Source organism: Hylobates moloch, unplaced genomic scaffold (assembly GCF_009828535.3).
Source record: "Hylobates moloch isolate HMO894 unplaced genomic scaffold, HMol_V3 SCAFFOLD_5, whole genome shotgun sequence".
NCBI lineage: Eukaryota > Metazoa > Chordata > Mammalia > Primates > Hylobatidae > Hylobates > Hylobates moloch.
In genome coordinates, this window is record NW_026652280.1 from 91894755 (window position 1) to 91914074 (window position 19320).

The 19320-nt window shown below is 62.1% G+C and overlaps 1 protein-coding gene across 1 annotated transcript; it reads left to right on the forward strand.

The window, feature by feature from the left end:
• Positions 1-4567: 4567 nt before the first annotated feature.
• Positions 4568-16250, forward strand: CTSD (cathepsin D). Its single transcript, XM_032153849.2, has 9 exons — positions 4568-4749; positions 7095-7254; positions 8923-9046; positions 9478-9596; positions 10997-11229; positions 14034-14156; positions 14868-15012; positions 15105-15203; positions 15341-16250. The coding sequence occupies exons 1-9, from the start codon at positions 4682-4684 to the stop codon at positions 15506-15508; spliced, it is 1239 nt and encodes a 412-aa protein (XP_032009740.1). The 5' UTR covers positions 4568-4681; the 3' UTR covers positions 15509-16250.
• Positions 16251-19320: the final 3070 nt, after the last annotated feature.

A 19320-nucleotide genomic window follows, 5' to 3' on the forward strand; every position in this document is an offset into this window, starting at 1 on the left:
GAGTGAATGAGCAGATGCTCAGGGCCCCCGAGGGACTGACCCATCCAGGCAGACCCTTCCCAGTTTGGGACTCAGCACTCCCCGTGGAGAGGCAGGGTTGGGCTGACAGCCTCCAGCCCTTGCTTGCCCCTGTTAGGTGTCAGCACACAGCGGGCACCCAGCAGGTCCGACTCCCTTCTCTGCCCCTTTCCTCTCAGGCACTTTGCCATCCTCTGATTCCATGACTCTCCAAACAGCTAGGAGGGAGCCGGAGAAGCCACGACCCCCGCCTGTGGCTGGCTTTCCAGAGAGAAGCTTGGGGCCCCTCCGTGGTGGGAAGCTCAATGGGCTGGGATGGCAGAGGCCGAGATGGAGCCTGGGCCTGGCCCCCACCTCCTGCCTCTTCTCTCCGGGTGGGCCAAGCACCCCACAGATGGAGCCCATGTCCCTGCACGCGGTCAGCGCAAGGGTGTGAAAGGTGAAAAAGGGCCCTGTTCCCTGCACTCTGCCAGAGGCGGGGCCTGGACACGCTCAGGCGCCCACTGGCCCAGGAGCCCTGAAGGCAGCCCTGTTGGGAAGAGGGTCTCCTGAATCGGCCTGGCAGGTGCAGGAGTCTGGGGAATCTGAGCCAGACGAGGAGGCCAGGGGTCGCTTCTGCACCCTCAGCTCCTAGCAGGGGCAGGCAAGGGCTCCAGAGACCATTAGCCCAACCTCGACTCTCCAGGGACAGAGGTGAGGCCCAGATTGGGAGGGTCTGCCCAGGTGAGCCAGAGGCAAGGGGATTAGAAGCCACTCCCTTGACCTTCACCCAATATACCTGCAGGGTCCCATCCTGCCTGGTGGGTCAGTCCCTCAGGGACCCTGAACACCCAGGCATTCATCCCACACATAATTACTGGGAACCTCCCACGCACCGGGCTCTGCTCCAGGAGCTGGGAAGCCAAGGGGCCCAGGCAGAATGCCCCCTCTGTAATAAACCGACTAACAGATGGTCTCTGCGGTGGGGTGAGGCCTCTTCACCTTTGGGGCCCCGAGACGGTCCTTGCTCAACAGTGCGCCATTGTTGAGCCATCCCCAGGGGATGGTCCAAGGCTCTTAGCCTGGCTAGCACCGGCCCACACACCCCACGGCTGGCCGCCATGTTGTGCCTCTGGCCCCACTGGCCATCCGCACTGCCCACTGGCTTGCAGCCTCGCCAGCTCACCGGGGCCTCTGGGCGGAGCGTTAGCCACACTCTGTGGGCATGCGTCCTCACAGGTGCGCATCTCAGTATCCTGGACACCAAATGCTTCATCCACCACTGGGCCTGGGGACTGAGCAGGGTGGCTCAGGGGACACTAGCTGGGACCATCTTTCACCCCTTGCTGGAGTCCAGTCCCCCTGGGGTCGGCTGACATCTCCAAGATCCCAGCCCACTGGAAAGCACGTGATAACCCCAGGTGCCAGGTCCAGGCTGGCCGTGGATCCCCAGCAGCTGGGTGGATTCTGAGGGCAAGGTGTGGACCCCCAGCAGCTGGGCGGATTCTGAGGGCAAGGTGTGGACCCCCAGCAGCTGGGTGGATTCTGAGGACAAGGGTGTCTGTCTGCTCAGGCTTCTGTGTTCAGGCTTAGAATCCCCTCAGATGAAGGGTTCTAAATGGGCGGGAAGGTGGGGCTGAGGAGGCAGCCACTCATTTGTGGCCATCAGGCAGACCAGCTTGGGGGAGGTTCCACAAGGGCCAAGGTCCTGATATATTTGGTTACAGAAAAGGTGGGAATTCCAATCCCGCCAGCCGAGAACCACAGAACCCCACTGCCTCTGTAAAGCGGGGTGAGGCCCGTCTATCTCGCAGGGAGCTGGGAGGAGAAAATGCACCCTGGGTGAGAGCCTGGGGAAGCATCCTTCATTTGGGTCCAGGCTCAGATGCCACCTTCTTGGAGGGGCCTTCCTGTGGAGGTCGCTGTTTAGCACATCCCCTGGCTCCATGTCCTGTGTGACTTGGACCTGTCTTAAATGATTTGTCCCAATATCCCTTTCCTACTTAGAGCAAGCGCACCTCCCACCTGGCTGCGTGCTCCAGAGCATCTGCGGAATGACCGGGCCCTCCCCTCCAACAGGCCTAATTCAGTCCCCCATGCCACGCAGGACCAGGGCACACGAGAATGGTGAAGTCCTAGGGCAAATGTCACCATGGCCTCTGCAGGCTCAGTGTCGGCAGACCCAGTTTCTGACCTGGTTCCACTGCTCAGCTTTGAGGTCGGGGCCTCCAGGGACAGTGCCACGTTGGAGACGGGCCTCCAGGGACTGTGCCACGTTAGAGATGGGGTTCCAGGGACCGTGCCACGTTGAAGACGGGGTTCCAGGGACGGTGCCACGTTAGAGATGGGGTTCCAGGGATGGTGCCACGTTGAAGACGGGGTTCCAGGGACGGTGCCACGTTAGAGATGGGGTTCCAGGGATGGTGCCACGTTGAAGACAGGGTTCCAGGGACGGTGCCACGTTAGAGATGGGGTTCCAGGGACCGTGCCATGTTGAAGACGGGGTTCCAGGGATGGTGCCATGTTAGAGATGGGGTTCCAGGGATGGTGCCACATTGGAGATGGGCAAGTCTGGGTCAAGGGAGGAGGGCCCAGGGTGGCCAGGGCAGGGCCCAGTGAGGTGCTGCTCTGAGGAGGTGGAGAGTGGGCGCTTGGGCAGGGAACACTTGAGAGTAAGGATGAGGTCCATCTGGGTACCCTGGGTATAGGGAGTGTTGATGAAAAAAAGCCAAACACTATAAAATATTTGAAGATATTTATTCTGAGCAAATGTGAGGACTATGACCTGTGAAACCGCCTCAGCAGGTCTTGAGAATATGTGAGCAAGGTGGGTGGGTAACAGCTTGGCTTTATACTTTTTTTTTTAATTTTCAGTTTTTTTCTGTAGAGACAGGGTCTCGCCATATTGCCCAGGCTGATCTCAAGCTCTTTGGCTCAAGCAATGCTCCCACCTTGGCCTCCGAGTATGCTGGGATTATAGGCAACAGTCACTATGCCCGGCCTGGTTTTACGGATTTTACAGAGACAGATGTTACAGGCCAAAAACATAAATCAACATATGTAAGACATACATCAGTTCAGCCTAGAAACAGGGTTGGCAGGGGCAGCTTCAAGGTCACAGAGGATTCAAAGATTTCCTGATTGGCAAGTGGTTGGAAGAGTTATGTTTTGCCTAAAGAGTTGAAGTGGGATTACTCAGGCCTGTAATCCCAGCACTTTGGAAGGCTGAGGCAGGCAGATCATCTGAGGTCAGGAGTTCGAGACCAGCCTGGCCAACATGGTGAAACACCATCTCTACTAAAAATACAAAACATATATACACATATATATGTGTATATATATATGTATACATATACACATATGTATATGTATATATATGTATACATATACACATATATGTATATGTATATATATGCGTGTATATATATACCTGTGTATATATACATTATATGTGTGTGTATATATACGTGTGTGTATATATATACGTATATATATACGTGTGTATATATATACGTGTGTATATATATAGATACGTGTGTGAATATATATAGATACGTGTCTATCTATCTATCTATCATCTATCTATCTATCTATCTATCTATCTATCTATCTATCTATATATATAAGCCAGGCGTGGTAGCACGCGCCTGTAACCCCAGCTACTCAGGAGGCTGAGGCAGGAGAATTGCTTGAACTCAGGAGACAGAGCTTGCAGTGAGCCGAGATCATGCCACTGCACTCCAGCCTGGGCCACACAGCGAGATTCTGTCTCAAAAAAAAAAAAAAAAAGAGTTGACGTGAGTGGATAAAAGGTGCCCGACCTCCTAAGGGAAGGAGCTTCTCTAGAAAACGCGAATTTCGCCCCCTCAAGAGACAGCTGTGCAAGGCCATATCGAAACATGTGAAAGGAATGTATTTTAGGGTGGAATACTTTGCCTGCCTTCGGGCCTGCTGTCTGCCACGTGAGGCTGTGCCAGTGTGAGGTTGGAATTCGGGATCTGGAGACTACAGAGCCATCGGTAAGGCCTGAGTCTCTAAGCACAGCGCCCAGAGGGAGAGGGCGGAGCAGGTCCGACCCCCTTTGCGGCAGGGCCTGAGCTGGTTTTCCAGGTTTCTCTGGAAGCCCTGTAGAGGAGCGGAGGGTCCATTAGGTGGGCTGAGGACTTTGAATTTAACCTTGGTTTGCAAGAGGCTTCCAGAGAGGATGTCTGGGAGCGTCTCGGAGGGGGACGAGGGGGCGCCGGGAGGAGCAGGTGCAGGAGCCCACGGCGCAGCGCCCCGCGCAGGCCTGGACGCGGGGACGGCCGCGGCGGCCGGGACAGGGGTCACCCCGCGGGGCCCTCCAGGGTGGGCCGCCCCACGACCCCGGGCCAGGCCGAAACGGGAATCCTCCAGACCCCAGAACTTGGGCCGGGCTGGCCCCGCTGGCGCGGGAGCCAGCGCGGGCGGCGGGAGCGGTGGGCGCGGCAGGCGCACCCCCCACCCCGGGCGCTGTGCGCGTGCGCCGAGGTCGCCCCGCCCAGGCCAGGCCCCGCTCCGCCCCGCCCCGCGCACGCCGGCCGCGCCCACGTGACCGGCCCGGGTGCAAACACGCGGGTCAGCTGATCCGGCCCAACTGCGCCGTCATCCCGGCTATAAGCGCGCGGCCTCGGCGACCCTCTCCGACCCCGCCTCCGCCGCCGCCATGCAGCCCTCCAGTCTTCTGCTGCTCGCCCTCTGCCTGCTGGCTGCACCCACCGCGGCGCTCGTCAGGTGAAGCCTCAGGGGCCGGGGCTCAGGGACGGGCAGGGGTCGCGGCGCCGAGGTCCCGGGGCCTGCGGTGACTTTCGCGCTCCCCTGCGGCCCCCACGAGCCCCTTGCGCCCCCCGCGCTGGAATGCACCTGTGCCGCCCTGCGCGGCCTCCTGCACGGACCACCCGCCTACGGGGCGCCGGGCTCCGGAGGTGCAGGGGACTCGGGGCAGAGGCCCCAGATGCCTCTCCCCCATGCCACCCTGGGTTGTACCTTGAGGACTGCAGACTGACCGCAGCCTCCCTGGAGACGGGGCGGGGCGGGGGGAGGTAGTGCTCATTCGGGGCAGGTGGAATTGGGGTCTGTACTGAGCGCCCCTGTTGCTGGAGACCTAGGTGCAGGCCCCAGAGCCCCCGAGTCTGGGCGAGTCCATTTCCTTAGGGACCCCTTTACCACCTGTGAACTGGGGGCTTTAAAAGTTTGCTCCGGCAGCTGTTATCACAGGCCCTGGGCTGGGAGGCCCCTCGAGACCCTAGGAGTTCCCATGTCCCTGAGAGAGCAGGAGGCATGGGGAGTGGGCCGGCTTACCCACCCCGGGCCTGGGGCTGTGCTGCAGTAAGGCCCACACGCTCCTCAGGCCGATCCCCTGTGCCAGGTGAGGCCACTGATTGGGCCTGGATGGGATGGGGCCCGGCCATGCCTGACCAGCTGGGCAGAGGAGGGCCATGCTGCAGTCTGCTTCCTTGACCCCCTCCCCAGCCCTTGCAAGGCAGCCTGCATTCCCAGGAGGGGTATGCTGACCCATCCTATTGGGCACCTGCCCCACCCTTGCTCTGGGCCTTTGTGGGAGACCTGGGATCTGCAATGGGTCCACTGCCCTTGGGCAGGTGGGTGAGGTCAGAAGGCTGCAGCGGCTGGAGCTGGCTGGGCCAGTAGGAGCAGTGGGCTGGGTAGGACTGAGCCTCACCAAAGGCTGTGGGGAACGGCCCGGGGGCGGGTAGCCCCAATTAAAGTCGTTGTTGGGGAGTAGCCACAAGCCTGAGCCTGCCTTGACCTTGCCAGCCTATCCACAGGCCTCCCCTCTCCAAGGAGGGTGGACACAGCAGAGGGGAAAGGATGCTGGGGCTTCTTGGAGGGAAGGGTAGCTGAATCCAAGCCCTCACCTGATTCCAGCTCTTGTGCGACTGATACTATTACACCTGCTTCCTGGGTCCCTGGAGGGCGTGTCCCTCCCCCAGGACAGAACCTGGGGCTCTTCCAACCCACCAGCTCTTAGGCAATAATTTCATCTTCCCGGACCACGCCCTTGGCAAGCCAGGAAAAGCCGGCTATGACCTTGAACTCTCAAGTCCCTGGGGCAGGGGAGAGGTTTTATCTAAGTGATTAAAAGCCCAGGGGAGCTTCCTTGGAACAGGGAGTCGGTTCACACCAAGGGGAAGGCCAGTGGCCCTGGGGGAGGGGCAGGGACCCCTCTCTCTGTTACTCGCTTCCTGGGTATAGAACTCAGGACCCCTGACCTCAGTCTGGAGCTCCCTCCTGCACCCTGGCCGGCGGTGTGCTGGGTGACAGGACTCTGGAGGGGTACCCTGAGTGCAGCTGTCCGGGGAGGCAGGGCGGTGGGTGGGGGAGCACAGAAGCCTCTAAGGCCCCAGGTGCAGTCCTGGACTTTGTGGAGCCGCATGGAGTGAGGAGAGGGGCGGATGCACAGGAACGGGTGTGGGATGAGGGCACCGGGCAGCCACAGGGTCCATGTGGAGGAGGACAGGTAGTCAAGGAGGGCTTCTGGAGGTGGTGTACAGGGCCCATCTGATGGCCAGAGGAGGCCACCCAGAAGGTCAGGCAGAGCTGCCAGTGCCAGCCTGGAGGTGGGGCCATCTTCATGTAGGTGTCTGGGGGTGGAGAGCAGGTATGGGGGCTGGGTACAGTGGGCTGCCTCAGAGCACTTTGGGCAGGAGTGACAGGTACCCGCCAGCACCCTGAGCAGACATGCTGGCCACCATCCTGGAAGAGACCAGCGCAGGTGCAGAGGGAGGATGGGAGACCCTTGGGGGCTTTGGAGCCTCTAGAATGGCTGAGGAGAGGAGGGGTGGGCACACTGGCCCCCAGTTTGGGTGTGTGGGGCTGAGGTGGGTGGCGGGTGACCACTTCTTAGGACTGTGGCCTGTGCAACCTGGAGGGGGCAATGGGTTGCCATTCACTAACTTGGGGGAGCTGGGCCAGCAGTTTCCAGGTGACGGGCAGGAATTTGGTTTTGGCTGTGGCGACTCTGAGATTCCCCAGGGGCCTCCAGGTGGATGTGCAGTGTTGGCGGCCTCGGCCGGCAGGCCGGAGGGCCTCCCTGATATGCCCCGACCCCTGGTTGACAGGATCCCGCTGCACAAGTTCACGTCCATCCGCCGGACCATGTCGGAGGTGGGGGGCTCTGTGGAGGACCTGATCGCCAAAGGCCCCAGCTCGAAGTACTCCCAGGCGCTGCCGGCCGTGACCGAGGGGCCGGTCCCCGAGGTGCTGAAAAACTACATGGACGTGAGTATGGATCTCAGCCCTGCTGCAAGCGGAGCCACTGTCAGGAGAGCTCCGTGGAGTGTGGGGAACACTCCGCCTCCTGTTCTCAGCAGCGCAGTTTGAGTGGCTCACCTGGCCACGGTGGCGCCCAGGCTCAGCCACACTCCTCTCTTCCCCATCCTGGAACCTCCTGCCACTGGCCCCCGTCGTTGCAGGGTCTTGGTCCTGCTCGGGCCTGGGAGGGTGATTGGGGGTGGCCTTGGGCCTTGGTGCTAGCTCACCTGTGGGGGCGGTCCTTGGGCCTGCCTGAGTGTGGCCGGCTGCCCTGGAGCCTTTTACCGCTGTCCTGCTGGGAGGCCTATGGTGACTCGTGGCCTCCCCAGCCCCTCCCCATCTTCTTCCTCTCGCAGCAGCCCCTCCTGTGCCCACTACTCCTTCAGGGGGAAGCAGCATCCAAGGTGGAGCACTCTGGAAGCCACCTAGCAAGCTGGGGCTTGGTCAGCCTCGTCCCAGCTCTGTGGGGTCAGTTCGAGGCCAGAGCCTGCTGTCCAGCCTCGGGGCTCTGGCCCACTGTGGGGGGGGCCTTGCCCTCTGTCCTGCTTGGCCCGAGTCCTGGCTGTGACAGGAAGCCCAAGACTCACAGGCATGTGACTGGGCCAGGGGGGAACTGGGGGGAACCAGGCGCTGTGTGCCTGGTCCCAACTGGTCAGTTCCTGATCGCCCTAGTGCGTGAGCAAGCAGATGCATGCGTGCACACACATGCACATGCACACATGGAGATTTGCTGAGTCTCCCCCTGCCAGTGGTCACTTCCGTGGGGCCATGAGTCAGCAGCTGCTGCTGCTCCGTGAAGCCAGGCAGTTGGAGAAACACTGGGCTGGGCTGGTGCCAGGAATCTGGTGGCTGACGGTGGCCCAGGCTCCAATCCTGGGGGAAGCGGGCACCCAGGCGACCCCAAACTCCAGGACCCTCTTACTCTCTGCCTCCTGAGAGGCTCAGTGGGCATGGGACCCCTTGTACTTGCCTGATCCCGGAGTCAGCACCCCCACCTGCCCCTGCTATCCCTGTGTACACACAGGGAAACTGAGGCCCTGGGCCATTAAGGCAGGGTTGCTGGGCAGGCAGTGACTCTAAGGCTTACCTTCTCCCCTTGACCAGCTGAACCCCTCTAAGCCCTCTAGGCTTGGAGTTCACCCTGGAGGGCAGGGCAGGCACTGAGACACCCAGAATCAGACCCTGACATGGCCCCAACCTGGGGAGGAAGTCACTTCCTTTTTCAGGCCCTGGACCGCGGGCCACCAGGGGAGCCTTCCAGGCTGGGCTTTCCTGCACCCGGGGCTCAGGCCGAGGGCCACGTCTGTCCCCACCCTGGCTTGACCTCTGGCCTTGTTTTTTGTGGGGAAGTCCTCAGTCTCACCACGTATTAAGCAGGGGTAGGTGTCAGAACCTAGGGGTCTGGATACCCCAAGCACCTGTGGGCATTAGGACCGAGGGCTGGGGACCTGGCCCATCTTCCTTGTAGGCTGAGCAAGTGGGAGTGGGTGGCTGTTGGCAGCTGTGGGCCCCATGATGCCCCTCCCTCCAGCATGGGCCTTCAGGGCTTGGCTCTGGGGACAGCCGGGCCTTCTGAGGCCCAGTGGGGAGATGGGGCCCCCTCTCCCATCTCTGAGGGACCCTGTCCCCTGCCAGGCCCAGTACTACGGGGAGATTGGCATTGGGACGCCCCCCCAGTGCTTCACGGTCGTCTTCGACACGGGCTCCTCCAACCTGTGGGTCCCCTCCGTCCACTGCAAACTGCTGGACATCGCTTGCTGTGAGTCACACACCCCGGCCCCGTCGCCCAGGTCCTGCCCTTTGGGGATGTCGCCGCAGGGCTGACTCAGGAATCACTTGGGCAACGCACTTCTCCTGCCTCTTGGCCCCATGAGCCAGGCCAGCCCTCCACCCTGCTCCAGCCACTGGCTTTCTGGGTGAACCACCAGCTGTGGTCTTGCTCTCAGCAGCGCTGGGGCTGGGGTGGCTGCAGAGGGAGCCAGCTGTGGCTGGGAGGGAGGCCCGGGGTCACAGCCCACAGTCCTGGGGCTCTGGCATGATGGTGGGCCTCAGATCCCCTCCAAATCCCACCCTGGGGAGGCAGCTTGGGGGATGGTGTGGGCTCCATGGTAGATTGCAGGGGGATGGGAGGGCCATGGCCATGGCGTGGGCTGCGGGATGACCGGCGGGCCCCCTTGTCGCCCGGGGCAGGGATCCACCACAAGTACAACAGCGACAAGTCCAGCACCTACGTGAAGAATGGCACCTCGTTTGACATCCACTATGGCTCGGGCAGCCTCTCCGGGTACCTGAGCCAGGACACCGTGTCGGTGAGTCCCTCTGGGGCCTTTCCCAGGACTCAAGGGTGCCAGGGTGTGGGGTTCACCCACCGTGGGTGTGTGGTTGAAAGGGGGGGCTCGGTGATCCCAGCCCAACCCCAGCCCTCAGGTGGCCGGGGCAGTCAGCAGGGTGAGGAGGGGCCTGGGAATGGGCCTGGTCGTGTGCAGGCTGGAGGGACAGCCTCAAACCCAGGGGGTACAGGGGCAGGGGTCCCCGGAGTCAGGCCACAATGAGTGGGAGGGAGGACAGGGCAGATTGATTGGGCTCTTTTTGGCACATTGGGTTTGAGGTGCCAGCAGGTGTTGAGGGCTGGACCTGGGGCTGCACAGGGTCCCTGCAGCAGGCCGAGGGCCTGGGGAGGCTTGGGGTTGGGAGGATGTGCCAGGAACCTGCTGTGGGGGCTGCTGGCGGAGAGTCACCTGCAGGAGCCTGGGAGGGCGAGGGAGGGGAAGTAGCAGTGGCTGTTGGGGGCCCCGCCTGCACTCCACCATCCTCAGGGCCCTGTGCAGAGCAACTCCCTGCCCAAGGAGAGAGTGAGCTGGCCCTTGTCACCCTGCCTGGGCCTCAGTGAGTTCTCACCTCAGAGCTGTCTGCTGGGGGTGGGCCAGGCCGCAAGTGGTTCAGGAGTTATAGGACAGTGACACAGCCCCCAGCTCTGGAGCGGGCCAGGAGGGCAGCAGGGCCGCCCTGCAGGCCCAGGGACCCAGGAAGAGGCCCCTTCCTCCAGCTGGAGCTGCTCCTAACAGTCCCTGCTGGGCTGGAGTCCAGGTCTGCACACGGGGCTCCTCAGAGCCCTCCTGTCTGGGCCCTGCTCAGCCTCAACAGGAAATTGCCCCGTCTGCCCTCTTCCACCCCCTCTGCCCCGTGTCAGCCTCAAGCTGTCGTTCTGTTCCCACATCCTGCTCTGGCCGTGTTCTCTCTCTGCAGCCTCATCCAGGGCTGGGGGAGGGGACAGGCAGAGAAGGGGAAGGGGGCAGCATGGCTGTGAGTTTGGGATGGGGTCGGCAGGTTCCCCGTCTCTGGGGCTCTGGCCCAGGCTGTCTCTTGTTCCCAGCACTGAGGGCAGGAGCAGGACCTGCCTGTCATTGGTGGTGGGAACAAGAGGTCAGAGCAGGGAGAGGAGCAAGGGGTCTGCCCGTCTGTGCTCCTGCCTGGTTCCCATCTCGTTAAACCAAGCCCTGATGACTCCTATGAAGAGGGCCCCACTATACCCCGTGTCCCCATCCCCAGCAGTGTTCAGCTCAGGGTTTCCCGCCCTTTCTTCTGGGCCCTCTGGGCCCCGTCGTGTGTGAGATGGGCATCCATTGAGCTGGGTTTTGTAGCCTCATGCTCAGGGAGGGGTGTAGGGCTCAGCCTGTCTGCTGCCCACTGACCCTGCCCTGGCCTGCAGGTGCCCTGCCAGTCAGCATCGTCAGCCTCTGCCCTGGGCAGTGTCAAAGTGGAGAGGCAGGTCTTCGGGGAGGCCACCAAGCAGCCAGGCATCACCTTCATCGCAGCCAAGTTCGACGGCATCCTGGGCATGGCCTATCCCCGCATCTCCGTCAACAACGTGCTGCCGGTCTTCGACAACCTGATGCAGCAGAAGCTGGTGGACCAGAACATCTTCTCCTTCTACCTGAACAGGTGGGCGCGTGGATTCCCTCTCGCTCAGCGTTGCTGGGAGGCAGGGCGGGGCTGGACTGGGAGCCTTCTAGGCACCCGCACTCAGTGCTGCCCCCTTCCTGTTGCTGTGGCCAGAGCTCCTCACCTCTGACCTCAGGGCATCCGGGGGGGCAGGGGTTGGCCGCAGAGGAGTAAGCGGCATCACGGAGAAAGCTGTTTGGCCGGGGTCTCCCAGTGGGAGAGGCTCGGGCCAGGCTGTGGGTCCTGGGACGTTGGCAGCTGGGCCTCCCTATGAGAATGGATGCAGGTCAGGGGTCATGGCAGTTCCTCTTGGTTCAGTCGGCCCATTGGTCCCCGGACCTGGTGATGGGCACATGTGGTCCTGGTCCCAGGGTTGCTGATGGTGGAGAGGGGACGTGGTGCCCAGGGGACTGGGGATCCCCGGGGAGGTGACCTTGGGTGGGTATGGGTCCCCAGCACCACGCGGCAAGCAGCTCTGTGGGCGTCCCCAGCAGGTGCTGGCTGCCCTCGAGGAGGAACATGGGGGCCCTTCCTTCTGGGAAAAGGGTTCTCCCCCACGGCCCCCACCTGCAGCCGCTGCTCCAGCATGGGTGACTCATGGTCAGGTGACCTTGGGAAGGGGACCTCAGCCTCAGTTAGTTTCCTCTTCTCGGGCAGACCTGAGTGGAGGGTTCCACGTAAGAGGGGTGGCTGGGGGTTGGGGGCTTTTGTTTTGGGGGTAGGCAGCGTGTCAGCCAGCGGCCTCCTGCCGTGAGCTGCGCCTGGTCACTGCCCCACACTTTCCAGGGCCGACAGGGGCAGATTTACCTCACGTACGTGGCTCACTTGGCACTTGGAGTCTCTGGGCCTGACCCCTGACCTTGGGGCACTTCTGGCAGAATTCCAGCTGTAGGGCTGGCCGGGCCTCTTTGCTCTGCCCCTTGCCTGGGCAGTGAATACTCCTTAGCAACACCCAGGGCTAAGCTGCTCACTAGAGGCCAGGACACAGGTGAACTGGCTGGACCATTTCCCTGGTAGCCTTGGGGCACAGGGGAGGCAGTGAGGTGAAAAGGGGGTACCCTGAGGGCAAGAGGGCATGCAGGCATGAGTGCCCAGATCAGGGAGGGGGACACAGGCATGAATGCCCATGTGGGGGAGGGGCACACAGGTGTGAGTGTTCATGTGGGGGAGGGGGCACACAGCATGAGTGCCCATGTGGGGGATGGGTACACAGACTGAGTGCCCAGGGTGGGGGGAGGAGCACATGGTGTGAGTACCCAGGTGGGGGGAGGGGTACACCGTGTGAGTGCCCAGGTGGGGGGAGGGGTACACAGTGTGAGTGACAGGTAGGGGAGGGGCACACAGTGTGAGTGCCCAGGTGGAGGGAGGGGCACACAGTATGAGTGCCCAGGTCGGGGGAGAGGTACACAGTGTGAGTACCCAGGTGGGGGGAGGGGCACACAGTGTGAGTGACAGGTGGGGGAGGGGTACACAGTGTGAGTACCCATGTGGGGGGAGGGGCACACAGTGCCTAGGTGGGGGAGGGGTGTACAGTGTGAGTACCCAGGTGGGGGAGGGGCACACAGTGTGAATGACAGGTGGGGGAGGGGCACACGGTGAGTGCCCAGGTGGGGGGAGGGGCACACTGAGTGCCCAGGTTGGGGGGGGCACACAGTGTGAGTGCCCGGTGGGGGGAGGAGCACATAGTGTGAATACCCATGTGGGTGAGGGGCACACAGTATGAGTACCCAGGTCGGGGGAGGGATACACAGGCATGAGTGCCAGGTGGAGGGAGGGGCACACAGACTGAGTGCCCAGGTGGGGGAGGCGCACACAGTTGTGAGTGCCCAGATGTAGTCTCAAGGCAGTAGCTTGGGCAAGAAGTGAAGCCAGGCAGGAGGGAGGGTCTGAGGGCTTCTGAAAGCATGTTTGGTGAGGAGAGGAGGGATGGGAGGCGCTGATCAGGTTTCTACACTTGGGATTGCAGAGGTGTTGACAGGAGACGATGGCGGAGGAGGCTGGAGGAGGGCGGAGGCCCCGAGCGGTGCTGGGAGGACTGGGTCAGGCCTGGTGCTGCCTCGAGTGATGGGCAGCAGAATGGTGGCCAGCTTAGCTGCAGATGCCCTGGTGGGAGAGCAGAACCGCCCCAGACACGGAGAGCTTCTCTAACGGGACCAGCAGGATTTGCTGCGTTGAAAGCTTGTACTTGAGCAATGTTTAGAAACGAACCTGGGCGACATGGGCTGCAGGTCCTAGGAAGTGCAGTGCGTTCCTGCCCAGAAGCACCTTTGCTGGCCATCAGTGGTCTGAATGAGGGGGAGATGAGCGGACGTGGCTCGAGGATGCAGGTGGAGGGTATTCCCAGGAGCAGCCAGTGCAGAGGCCCTGCGGCCAGAACCAGCCATCCCAACTTCCCAGATTGTGCCATCACCTCCTCCTGGAAGCCTTCCTTGGTTTTTCTTCCAGACAGACAGACAGACAGGGTCCTCCCCACTGGGCTCCTGGTGTTCACTTCCTTGTCTGCCTCCAGCCTTGACCCTGATGTCTGGCTGAACCTTGGCTCCTGAGCAGACCAGGAGAACCTGAGGGTTGAGGAAAACCTCTTCTGGGCCAGGCTGGGCCCACGCAGAGCAGCCCCACCCCGGGAAGAAGGGAGTCCCTCCCTCCTCCTGCCTTCTGGGCCTTTCCATCCCTACAGGTTCAGAAAGGCTCCTCCTTCAGGAAGCTCTCCCTGATTGCCACATTCACCCCCTTACTCCTGACCTGGCACTCTTGTGCTTGCGGGGTGGAGTGGCAGCTGACTCCTCCCTTCCTTTTCCTCCTAGGGACCCAGATGCGCAGCCTGGGGGTGAGCTGATGCTGGGTGGCACAGACTCCAAGTATTACAAGGGTTCTCTGTCCTACCTGAATGTCACCCGCAAGGCCTACTGGCAGGTCCACCTGGACCAGTGAGTAGTGGCTGCAGTCGGCTCCCCGGGGTTCTGTGGGTGGGGGTGGCGTGTGGGGACCCTGGAGGACCGCGGTTCTGCAGGCGGGGGTTGCATGTGGGGAGTAGTGGAGCTGGGCAAGAAAGAGATGGGGTCGGACCAGTCCTCCATGCCCCTCCATGCCCCCCATCGCCTCCATCCCCTCTATCCCCTCCATCCCTCCATCCCTCCATTTCCTCCATGCCTCTGTGACTCTCCATGACCCACCATCTCTTCTGTCTGTCTATCTGTCCATCCTTCCATCCCCTCATCCCTCTGTGACTCTCCATGACCCTCCATGATCCTTCATCCCCTCCATCCCTTCCATCCCTTCCATCTCTCCATGCCCCTCCATCCCCTCCATCCCTCTATGCCCCTCCATCCCCTCCATCTATGCCCCTCCATCCCCTCCATCCCTCCATCCCCTCCATCCCTCTTTGCCCCTCCATCCCTCTATGCTCCTCCATCCCCTCCATCCCTCTCACCACCACCTGAGGGTCTCCCACCCCCTCTACCACTCTGGGTCTCCTCTCCCACCCTTCGCCCTGGAGGGCTTACAGCTCCCTGTGCATCCAGGAGCCCTGAGAGGAGGAGAATGCAGCCCAGCCAGGGGAGGGGCTCCCAGGGAGGGGCACTGGGCCCCCAGGGCACACTCCAGTCCGGGCAGGGGCCTCACGCCCTGACTCCCCGCAGAGTGGAGGTGGCCAGTGGGCTGACCCTGTGCAAGGAGGGCTGTGAGGCCATTGTGGACACAGGCACTTCCCTCATGGTGGGCCCCGTGGATGAGGTGCGCGAGCTGCAGAAGGCCATCGGGGCCGTGCCGCTGATCCAGGGCGAGGTGAGCGCCGGGGGCTGGGGCTGGGGCTGGGGCTGGCAGGGGGAGCCCCAAGGCCACCTCTACCACCCTGACACTGCTGTGACCCCTCTTAGTACATGATCCCCTGTGAGAAGGTGTCCACCCTGCCCGCGATTACACTGAAGCTGGGAGGCAAAGGCTACAAGCTGTCCCCAGAGGACTACACGCTCAAGGTGAGCAGGCAATGGGGTGCCACACGCCCCAGGTGAGCGGGCGGTGAGGGGGCGCACGCTCCAGGTGAGCGGGCAACAGGTGGGGGGGGCGGGCGGGTGGTGCCAGGCCTGGGTGCTGACCACCAGGGCCATCCCAGGTGTCGCAGGCCGGGAAGACCCTCTGCCTGAGCGGCTTCATGGGCATGGACATCCCACCACCCAGCGGGCCACTCTGGATCCTGGGTGACGTCTTCATCGGCCGCTACTACACCGTGTTTGACCGCGACAACAACAGGGTGGGCTTCGCCGAGGCTGCCCGCCTCTAGTTCCCAAGCCGTCCGTGCGCCAGTACAGAAACAGAGGAGAGTCCCGGAGTAGGAGGCCTCTGGCCCCGCGGCCCCCTCACACTGACACACACCTGCACACTCCCCGCCCACTGTCCTGGGCGCCCTGGAAGCCAGCGGCCCAAGCCCGACTTGCTGTTTTGTTCTGTGGTTTTCCCCTCCCTGGGTTCAGAAATGCTGCCTGCCTGTCCGTTTGTCCATCTGTTTGGTGGGGATAGAGCTGATCTGAAGCACAGATCTGTTTCACGCATTGGAAGACCCCGCCCAAGCTTGGCAGCTGAGCTTGTGTATCCTGGGGCTCCCTTCATCTCCAGGGAGTCCCCTCCCCAGCCCTACTAGCACCCACTGGGCTGAGCCCCTACCCCACACCAGGCCGTCCTCCCGGGCCCTCCCTTGGAAACCTGCCCTGCCTGAGGGGCCCTCTGCCCAGCTTGGGCCCAGCTGAGCTCTGCCACCCTTCCCCGTCCAGTGTCCTGGCCCATTGAGGATGAGGCCACTAGAGGCCTGAGGATGAGCTGGAAGGAGTGAGAGGGGACAAAACCCACCTTGTGGAGCCTGCAGGGTGGTCCTGGGACTGAGCCTGTCCCAGGGGCATTTATTGGCCTGGAGGTGGGGTTGGGATTGGGGGCTGGCGCCAGCCTTCCTCTGCAGCTGACCTCTGCTGTCCTCCCCTTGGGCGGCTGAGAGCCCCAGCTGACGTGGAAATACAGTTGTTGGCTCCCTCTGTGCTGGTGTGCTCTGTGCTTGCTCAGGGGTGGCTCCAACCTGGGATGGGGACGGGGGGTGGGTAGTGCGAAGCCGGCGCGGCAGCTGACTCAGGGCAGCACCGGGACAAGCATTTGGGGTGCCCTGGGCCTATGGCCCCCTGCCCTGCCCTGCCCAGCCCATGGGCTCCAGCCTGGTCGGCCAGCGGGGACCAACTTGTTCCCAGGTCTGGAGCAGTGGCTGGCAGGATGTGGCCTTGGCTGGGGCTTCAGGGTGTCTAGTGTGAGTGCCAGCCTTGAGGAGTGATTTCAGGGAGGTGGCCCAGCCGGCCACAGCACTTGAACAGGATATTTCTGCTCTCGGGGGCCATCAGAGCAGGACTACCAGTCACCCTCCTCAGCCCTCTTGTCCTGGGAAATAAATGGCCCCAGGTGGCGTAGGTGGCTGGCCTAGCTGGGCCTTCTTGCCTCCCAGGCCCTAGAAGTGGCTTTGTGTGCAGTGAGCCGAGCTGGCACCAAGCAAGCCTGCCCGGGGTCACAGTTGCCACAGTCACAGATGCCCAGGCTGATAACGCGGTTCGCTTCTTCTGCTGGGAGGGGAGGGGTTGGAAGCATGTGCCCGGATGCAGTGGTAGCAGCCCCTGGGGTTTTAATGGGTAAGTAGGAGTTTGTGGGCATGTGGTGGTGGGAGCAGAGTTCCTTTTGGGATCAGTAGCTCTGGAGTCACTTAGAGCCCCCTCGAGCCCCACCCCAACGGGTTAGAAGATGAGGCAGATGTGACACTTGCCATTATCTTGATGCCTCCGCCTGAGGGTGGTGGCTGCCTTGGCCTTCCTCCCGAGGGGCTCCAGGGCTTGCACTCCAGAGCCATGCCACAGCAGACACCTGGAGCAAGAACATTTACCCAGGGTGGCACGGAGGCTTGGAAACACATGCCTAGCATTTGGCATGCCTGAAATCTGAGCAGAGCCGGGCAGAGCTCTGCGGGGCCTGGCAGGGCTTCTGGGGAGGCAAATGTCCTGTCATCAGATGCTTTGTGCACTGAGGCCCGGGAGGGCAGAGGTGCAAGGAGGCAGCCGTGCCCTGTTGTCCCTGCCCCGTCCCACTCTGCCCGTCTCCCTCCCTCTGCAGCTTGTCAGCTCCGTCCAGCTCCCATCTTCACGGCTGCTGCCCTGGGGTTGCTCTGAGGGCTCCCTCCAGCCCGGCAGGATTCTCAGGGCCGTGGAGTCTGACCCCAGGTTCCTCCGTGGTTTTCTAGCTGGTGACTGGACCCTGAGCCTGGATTTTCCCCTGTCTAGACTGGGTTGTAACCAGAAACCCCTAGCAGAGGGGATGCTGGAGCCCAGGCCCTTGGGGAGCCCAGCACAGTCACATGAATGCTGGCTGTGCCGAGTTTGGCTGGGCCCTGGCTCTGCCCTGCGGCCCCTGGCTCCCTCTCAGTGATGTTTGCTGGCCTCAGAGGCAGCCCCAAGGTGGCCTGAGGCCGGGAGCAGGCCCTGGCTCCCCTGTCACCTACCCAGGACCCTGGGCAGGCCCTGGCCCCTCGGGCCCAGGCAACCCTCTCCTGCTATGGAGGCCTCCTCACTGCCTGAGGCCTTCAGGGCAAACTGGGGCAGCACTGGGCAGAGGCTGTGTGGCAGGTCAGGGTCTCCCAGAAGGTGGTGGCTGGCCGGGTAGGCCCAGCTCAGATGCTGGGGAGACATGGGGGCATGGCACACAGGCCACACGCAGCCTGGGATCAGGCCCCGTCTGAGGACACCGGGTCCAGTTTTCCCTGGGCCAGGCCCTTGGAAAGGAGGAGGGAGTTGGGGAGGGAGAACGGAACTCTGGTTCTCTGACAGGCCCCGTCCACCCACAGCCTGTGGGCTCCAGTGAGAGCGTGGCCAGGGTGCCCAAGGAGATGAGGAGGAGGCTCCTCATGCTTGATGACCCCTCCTGCTCATTAGGGTTTATCAACATCATTTAAGATCAGCCTTTTGCTGTGGGTTCCTGGCGTGCGGTGGATAACGCTGTGCCAGGGGCCAGCCCAGGCATGAGGGGCGGGGACTAGGCTGGAGAGGGGAGGGGCTTGCAGAGGGCTGGGCTTTTCCAGGGATCAGGGTTCAGAACACAGGTTTGGGGAGAGAAAGGGTTCAGTCAGGCACAGGCGGTTAGACAGGACCCCAAGCAGGACCAGCCTTCCAGACAGGAAAGGGTTGTGGAGACACAGGAGGCCAATTGAGAGTGGCAGAGGAGAAAGGAGTTTCATGGGAGGATGGGGCTTGGAGAGAGATGAGGGAGGGAAAACGGGGGCCGCCATGCATCCTCAGCTTCCGGGGGACTTTGGAGAGGGTCGGGGCTCAGTGGGAGCTGGAGGTTGGTGAAGAGGACCCAGCTCAGGGAACCTTCGTGGTGAATGGGGGGACTTGGAGGGAGGGAGGGAAGGCTGGAGTTTTCTCCATGGGGAAGGACTCATGGGGACTGTTACGGGGATGGAAGACCAGTTGGGGTCAAGCATACCGTGAGAGTGAGGATGTGGTGGGGTAGTGGAGGCGGCTGAGGCTGAGAGGACAGGCATCGGTTAGGAAAAATGATTCACAGGGAACAAAGTATCCTCAGGGGACCAGGCTCAGAAGGGCTAGTAGGGATCACAGAGAGGCTGTGGGCAGGTGAGTGAACCAGCCTCCAGGGAGATATGTGTCCTTAGCAGCCAGGACCTCAGCACGGGACCAGAGCTCAGAATGGGACACTTTGCCCTGCGAGCAGAGGGAGCATGCCCTGGGGTCTGTGCAGGAGAGGCCACATTCTCCCAGACTCTCGGAGTGAACTGGAGTGGGGCCCCGGCTGGGTGATGTCAGACTCCAGGAAAAGGGGCAGGAGCTCCGATGGGCAGGAGTGGGCTCAGCCAGGAAGGAACAGAGTAGGGGGTGCTGAAACTTACCAGACGGCTTGGACTTGGTGGGCTAAGGAGGGAAGGGACTGGAGGGTGGTCTTGGGGACCTTGGGGACTTGGTTAGGGACAGGATGGGGCAGAGACAGGCAGTCAGGTAGGGGGCCTGCTGGGGCTCGGGGGACTGGAGCTTCGTCAGGAGGGGACTGAGCTGCTGGAAC

Coding starts and splice junctions, on each gene's coding strand:
- CTSD (XM_032153849.2), top strand. CDS start 4,682: ATGCAGCCCTCCAGTCTTCTGCTGCTCGCCCTCTGCCTGCTGGCTGCA. Junction 15,013..15,104: donor TGCCGCTGATCCAGGGCGAG/GTGAGCGCCGGG, acceptor GACCCCTCTTAG/TACATGATCCCCTGTGAGAA. Junction 15,204..15,340: donor CAGAGGACTACACGCTCAAG/GTGAGCAGGCAA, acceptor GGGCCATCCCAG/GTGTCGCAGGCCGGGAAGAC.